This window comes from Scyliorhinus canicula, chromosome 1 (assembly GCF_902713615.1).
Source record: "Scyliorhinus canicula chromosome 1, sScyCan1.1, whole genome shotgun sequence".
Lineage (NCBI taxonomy): Eukaryota > Metazoa > Chordata > Chondrichthyes > Carcharhiniformes > Scyliorhinidae > Scyliorhinus > Scyliorhinus canicula.
Genome location: NC_052146.1, coordinates 65,330,253 through 65,337,831, shown reverse-complemented (window position 1 = coordinate 65,337,831; position 7,579 = coordinate 65,330,253). Strand labels below are relative to the sequence as shown.

Genomic DNA, 7,579 nt, shown 5'->3' with positions numbered 1-7,579 from the left:
CAGCGTAAGCTTTGTAAGCTTACTTGTGACACTAATAAAAAGTATTATTAAGAAGTCTGAAGGCTAAGAAGCACAGATACTGCTTGATGTACCGACAGTATTGGCCTGTAAACTATGATAACAATCACTTATTGTCACAAGTAGGCTTCAATGAAGTTACTGTGAAAAGCCCCTGTTAGGGAGGCTGGAACAGGAATTGAACCTGTGCTGCTGGTCTTCTTCTGCATTACAAGCCAGCTGTCTTAGCCCACTGTGCTAAACCAGAACACAGTGTTTTGGATCTAAATGAGATTACAGGTGATAGTAACAGAGTGAATAGGAGGGCAATCAAAGATGTTTGGAGAAGTTGAAATAAGCAACATAGACACAATATAGAAGGAATATATTAATCATTATTCAAGATACAATGGTACATTTAAATCCTATTTACAGTGGCGACTTGTCCAAATTCCAATGCTGATCATTGTATGTTGCTGTGGAGAAGCAATTGGCTGCCTTGCGGTCACATTCACAGATAAACATCTCACAGGGGTTATTTCTACCTGGAAGAACCACAGGGGAAAATATCAGTCTTTCATTTGGAAACCACTTGAATCAATCATCCTGGTTGGAGGGTGGTGTACTTGGGAACTGGGACAGGGAGGAGATTCCACAGTTCCTGAATTCTCCATGCCACCCCATGATGGATGTTTCCCCACAGGGGAGCTATCGCCCAGGGCACTCCTGCACATCAGCTATAGGCAGCAGTGACAGAGGCTTGACAGAAATCAAGAAGCCCTCTGACATACCCATTCTGCGTGATCCAAGCCCCTGCCCAGGATTCCCCAGCCTCTAGCCCGTCAAGGCTGAACCTTAACCATGTTTGTAAACATAAAGTACAAAGGGGTGGGTGGCAAGTCTGCCACACTTCCGGTCCACCCCCTGACTTGGTCCCCATAACACAGTGGGTGAACAGGCACCAAAGCTGGTAGCCGTGAGACATTTTTAATTGACCCATATTTCACACTGCCCACATCATAAAACAGTTGGCCTGGGTAGGTGGGCAGGGTTACCGCCACTGAATAAAGGCAGAGGTTTTCTGCAGATTAGAATTCTCATGACCATTTGAAGCCTCAGGCCTATACTTACTGGGACAGGTAATAGTGCTCTGAGAACAGGTATAGCTGTAGCCCTTGGTATAAGGATTGTCAAATACTGGCCAGCAGGACTTCAGCTTCAAGGCATCACCGTAACAGTTATGGGTTTGACAGCACCTGTTAAATCATGGAGAACATGTCAGTTAACCTCTGCCCTTGAGTTCTTGAGAAGGGGGTGGTGTCAGTGATTTATGGGGCGATTCTGAGAGAAGAGAAGGCACCGCTGGAGGGGATTAAGACAAAGTGGGAGGAGGAGTTGGGAGAGAGCATGGAGGAGGTGTGATGTACTCCGGAGGGTGAATGCCTCAACTTTGTGTGCGAGGTTAGGGCTGATACAGCTGAAGGTGGTGTATAGAGTGCATCTCACAAAGGCGAGGATGGGTGGCTCTTTGAAGGGGTAGAGGATGTTTGGGAGTGTTGTGGGGGTGGGGGGGAGAGGGTGCAAACCACGTTCATATGTTTTGGTCCTGTCCAAACCTGGAAGGGTATTGGAGGGAGGTTTTTTAGAGTAATTTCGAAGGTGTTACATGTGAGGCTTGAGCCAAGTCCTCTGGAGGCCATATTCGGGGTATCAGATCAGCCGGGACTGCAAGCAGACCCATGAAGGGCTTCATTGGATCCTGGGATTCTAGGGTGGGGACAGACTGGGCAGCCTATGGGAAGGGAAGAGGTTTGAAGACCAGATGCGGAGAGCGGGTGCAGAGGCAGATGTTGTAGCCTTCGCCTTGCTGATCGCCCAAAGGCAGATCCTGTTAGGGTAGAGGTTAGTTTCTCCACCCTGTACCATGGCGTGGTGGTGGGAGTTTTTAAACACTCGAGAAGGTGAAGTTTGAGTTGAGGGGAAAGATGGAAGGGTTCTACAATTGATGAGCTTTGTTCATTATGCACTTTCAAGAATTGGACGACATGGAACATTTTGCGGGGGGAGGGCTTTGGGCTGTATATGCTGTTGATGACTATGTATGGGTGGATGCCTTTTCTTTGATGTTTGTATTTAAAAACAGGTTAAAGTCCAACATGTTTGTTTCAAACACTAGCTTTCGGAGCACTGCTCCTTCCTCAGGTGAATCAGAGAATTTACAGTGCAGAAAGAGGCCATTTGGCCCATCAAGTCTGCACCGGCTCCTGGAAAGAGCACGCTACCCAAGGTCAACACCTCCACCCTATCCCCATAACCCAGTAACCCCACCCAACACTAAGGGCAATTTTGTACACTAAGGGCAATTTATCATGGCCAATCCACCTAACCTGCACATCTTTGGACTGCGGGAGGAAACCGGAGCACCCGGAGCAAACCCACGCACACACGGGGAGAATGTGCAGACTCCGCACAGACAGTGACCCAAGCTGGAATCGAACCTGGGACCCTGGAGCTGTGAAGCAATTATGCTATCCACAATGCTACCGTGCTGCCCACATACCTCACCATTAAACACTCGAGAAGGTGAAGTTTGAGTTGAGGGGAAGGATGGAAGAGTTCTACAATTGATGAGCTTTGTATGAGAGGTATGTTCCAGAAACATATATATGGACAAATTCAATGCTTGACAATGCTTAGAATGCCAGCATTTGCAGGTAATTAAATCTTTACTGATCCAGAGATAGGGGTAACCCCAGGTTAAAGAGATGTGAATTGTCTCAAGCCAGGACAGTTGGTAGGATTTCGCAAGCCCAGGCCAGATGGTGGGGGATGAATGTAATGCGACATGAATCCCAAATCCCGGTTGAGGCTGCACTCATGTGTGAGGAAGTTGGCTATAAGTTTCTGCTTGGCGATTCAGTGTTGTCGCGCGTCCTGAAGGCCACCTTGGAGAACGCTCACCCGGAGATCAGAGGCTGAATGCCCTTGACTGCTGAAGTGTTCCCCGACTGGAAGGGAATTCTTGAAAGTGCATATCCATGTCGATGATCTGGCACGTCTTGCAGAGATTGCCATGGCAGGGTTGTGTGGTGTCGTGGTCACTGTTTTGAAGGTTGTTCAACCGCGCAACCTCAAACAAACCATTGTTTGCAGCAAACTACCCGGCCTTCAGAACAGTGACCACGACACCACACAACCCTGCCGTGGGACGTGCCAGATCATCGACATGGATACCACCATTACACGTGAGAACACACCCACCAGGTACGCAGTACATACTCGTGCGACTCGGCCAATGTTGTCTACCTCATACGTTGCAGGAAAGGATGTCCCGAAGCGTGGTACATTGGCGAGACCATGCAGACACTGCGACAACGAATGAACGGACATCACGCGACAATCACCAGGCAGGAATGTTCCCTTCCAGTCAGGGAACACTTCAGCAGTCAAGGGCATTCAGCCTCTTGATTTCTGGGTAATCGTTCTCCAAGGCAGATCGAGCACCACGGGCGTGCTCAGGGGATGTCTGGCACCGATCGTCGGGCCGGTGTCTCTAAAAGACGTACTCTTTTCCCTCCGCCGCCTTGCAAGATCAAGCCGCCATAGGGGACGAGGAGCGGCCTCCGACATTTCACTCCGGCGTCGGCTGTTTGTCTCCCTTTGGGAGAATTTCGCCCAGTGTTTCAAACAAATCTGTTGGACTTTAACCTGGTGTTGTAAGACTTCTTACTGTGCTCACTCCAGTCCAACGCCGGCATCTCCACATCATGTATTTAAAATGTTGGGGACTGTTTGGGGGTTGGTGGGAGGATGGGATTGTTTTTCTTTCTTATAAATTTAGAGTTCCCAATTCATTTTTTCCAATTAAGGGGCAATTTAGCATGGCCAATCCCCCTACCCTGCACACCTCTGGGTTGTGGGGGCGAAACCCACGCAAGCATGGGGAGAATGTGCAAACTCCACACGGACAGTGACCCAGGGCCGGGATCGAACCTGGGACCTGAGCGCTGTGAGGCAGCAGTGCTAACCCACTGCGCCTTAACCAGCAGAACACCGTAACAAAAATCTGTAGGCACGGTGTAAGGTTTACCAGGCTATTTGAGTTCATTATGTGGTTCTGCATTCACATTCTATTGTGTACAGAGTGTGGGAGGATCAATGTGGGATGCGCTTTCTTGGAATCCAATATCTCCTGGAATTTTGGGAGAGTTAGTGAGGAATTTCCCAGCTTTCCCTGATAATTGGCATGTTTATTTGCTCTGTTCTTTCTGAATGAACTCCTCGTAGTTCTTGTGCTTTTGGGGTAACCCCTCCCCTATAGTTGGTGGATATCGATGTTGGCTCACAGAATGTCCAACAGGATCAATCGACTAATCCTTTCCTCGCCTTGCTTGCGTGTGTGCTCTTACTAATGTCAGTGCATCTCCTATGAAATGTAACGTCAAAAGTACATCTTTCAAAACGCATGAAAAAATAGGCAGCGCCCTCAATGCATTTTCAATCACTTTGAGCCTGTCTGGATCAAAGATAGCACTTGCTTCGAACGTGGGTGCTTGTAATGGAGGTAAGTTGCGACTTTGAATATACTTGCTGTCGAGTCGACCTACTTGTCTAGCTCGTCCACCGGGTTCCCAGATCCCCCAATTCCACAGTAACAGCCGTAATTGCTGAAATCCAGCAAGGGAATACTGTCCGGAATGGTGCACAGAATCATCCCACGGAACTGCCAGAGGGCTTTGGACTGGCGGGACCTGCTTTCAGCCGCTACAACAGGGGCTGGGAGAGGAGCAGAGAAAGAGGCAATTGAGTCCCAACATGGTGAGATCGACAGCCAAAGCAAAACATGCCGCAAAAAGAGCCCCCCCCCCCCCTTACCTGCCACTAGGACCACAACAAGCAGCAAGAACATCTCGTACAATTAAAAATACCAGGGATGCTGGAAATCCAAAACAGAAAATTCTGCAAATACTCAGCAGGTCAGGCAGCAGACGTGAAGAAAGGAACAGGGTGAAAGTTCCAAACTAATGGCCTTTCAATACAGCAAGAATATCTTAATTTCCTGTACACCTTACTGGAGGTGATTCCTGTCCAAACATTCACTCTGCTCTCTGTAAGTGTAATAAGCAGTCAACTTTAGTTCCTGGGTTATGCTATGCCAGTAACGGATCAGATAAAGACTGATTTTCCTGTTGGTTGCGGTATGAGCTCATCCATTAGCCAGTACAGGCTTCATTTCTTGATCTCTGGAATTGGAGAATGTTGGCACAGGTATGTTACAATCCCTGTAGACTATAGAGACCCATAACATTTGGAAAGATATTCGCATTTCCAGTGGCTGACTAGAAGGATCACAGGACATGATTTGATGTTTTGAAACTTTTGCTGTTGCAAACAATTAAAAGCAACATTGTCTAAACATGATTCAATTGGCAACTTATGATTCTAAGCTACAGAAAAGATGGGACAGCATGGCTGCGCAGTGGTTAGCACTGCTACCTCACAGTACCGAGGACCCGAGTTTGAGCCCAGGTCACTGACAGTGTGGAGTTTGCACATTCTCCCCATGCCTGCGTGTGACTCACACCGCACAAGATGTGCAGGGTAGATGGAATGGCCATGCTAAATTGCCCATAAAAGAATTGGGTAAAAAACTACAGAAAAGATATCCCACTTAACTCTTAAAACAATAGAAAATCCCACTCCATGATTATACTTTACTCTGTGCAGACACTTCCTCTTGTAGAAATCAGTCCATAGCTATTCTCAACACCCCAATAGTTTGCTTCCTTTTTCCCTTTTCTAGCCGGATAACTTCTAATCCCCATACAGACGTTGATAGTGAGGGGTGGATTAGAGATTCTTCTCTCTAGCCAGGATAGGCAAATAAACTTTTCAACCTTGTTTAATTCCTCACAAACTAAGTCTCTTCAATCTGAGCATGAGATCCTGCCTGTTTTTCACTGCTTAAGATGCAAGACTGGTTGTCTCTATCTTTCTGCTCTTTCCCTCCCAGACTGACCTGTTGCAAGGCACCGGAATATCTTAAAATCCAAAATGAATCACACGGGCCTTGTATCCAGCTAAAATGCTAATTAGCTCACCTTCTAAACCCCTGAACTCTTGGAATTAATAGACAGTTTAAAGCATAATCGTTCACAATATCTGACATTCCTAATACTCCCCTATGACTTGGAGACTAACAGTGGGGTGGTTGTGGTGGTGTAGTGATATTGTCACTGGACTAGCAATCCAGCGACTCTGGGGAATGCTCTGGGGACCCGGGTTTGAATCTCACCCTAGAAGGTAGTGAAATTTGAATCAGCAAAAATATGGAATTAAAAGTCAGTTGATGACCATGAATTATTGTTAATTGTCTGGTTCACTAATGTCTTTGAGGGAAGGAAACCTGCCATCATTACCTGGCCTAGGGCTACATGCTGACGCCAGATCCACAGCAATGTTTTTTTGACTCTTAAATGCCCTCTGAAATGACCTAGCAACCACACAGCTCAAGGGCAATTAGAGGTGGGCAATAAATGCTGGCTCAGCGAACGACACCTACATCCCAAGAATGAATTTTTAAAAAAAACTATGAAGATTGTGTTCCCTGCCCAGTGCCAGGAGACACATCTCCCCATGGTTGGAGAGGAACTTGGAGCAGGAAAGGGAGGATCCAATTATCATGGTTCATGTGGGAACCAGCGACATAGGCAGAACCAGGGCGTGGTTCTGCTTAAGAAAATTTGAAAAGTTAGGGACCAAATTAAAATGCAGAATTTCAAAGTTAATAATCTCTGGATTGTAAACGGAATTGCGTGCCAGTTGGTATAGGGTCAAGCAGATTAGGGAATAAACACACGGCTCAAAGAGTGACGTGGAAAGAAGATTCTTCTTTGCAATTGGAATATGTCATTTTCAACTTTAATATGGATTTGAATTGTATTATGATCACTATTTCCCAATGGATCTTTTACTGTGTCATCACTAATTAAATCTTACTTCAGTACAGAATCCTAAGATCTATGTTTAAAAATAAATTTAGAGTACCCACTTCATTTTTTTCCAATAAAAGGGCAATTTAGCATAGTCAATCTACCTACCCTGCACATCTTTGGGTTTGTGGGGTTAAGACCCACACAGACATGGGGAGAATGTTGAAACTCCACACGAACAGTGACCTGGGTCCAGGATCGAACCCGGGTCTTCAGCGACATGAGGCAGCAGTGCTAACCACTGCATCACCGTGCCACCCCACAAAATTCTAGATCTAAGGTAGTTTTATCCCTAGTCAGTTCCACAAGGTATTGTGATACAACACCCTGGGCGAGTGTGTGATCAATTCCAGCCTCAGAGTCCCAACGTAAGTGAATTAACCAATAATTTATGTATTTTCCTGAGACCTTTGACCCTTGACTACGCCAATGAGTTACAAGCTCCAGATTTATAAGTAAAATATTAACAAAACTTTATTTATAGCCAGAGTAAAAGATGAGCATATAATGGTAAGAATGGAACAATGGTCTACCAAACTAATTATTCCCCAAACCCCGTCCCACACTCCACCCAGACACACACAAGACAC

At 46.3% G+C, this 7,579-nt stretch overlaps 1 protein-coding gene across 1 annotated transcript; it reads right to left on the bottom strand.

Moving 5' to 3' along the window:
- Positions 1 to 367: 367 nt before the first annotated feature.
- Positions 368 to 4,963, bottom strand: pla2g1b (phospholipase A2, group IB (pancreas)). Its single transcript, XM_038818211.1, has 4 exons — positions 4,873 to 4,963; positions 4,605 to 4,773; positions 1,129 to 1,253; positions 368 to 542 (listed from the first exon to the last, which is right to left on the bottom strand). Exons 1-4 carry the CDS (start codon positions 4,904 to 4,906, stop codon positions 427 to 429), a joined length of 444 nt encoding a protein of 147 aa, XP_038674139.1. The 5' UTR covers positions 4,907 to 4,963; the 3' UTR covers positions 368 to 426.
- Positions 4,964 to 7,579: the final 2,616 nt, after the last annotated feature.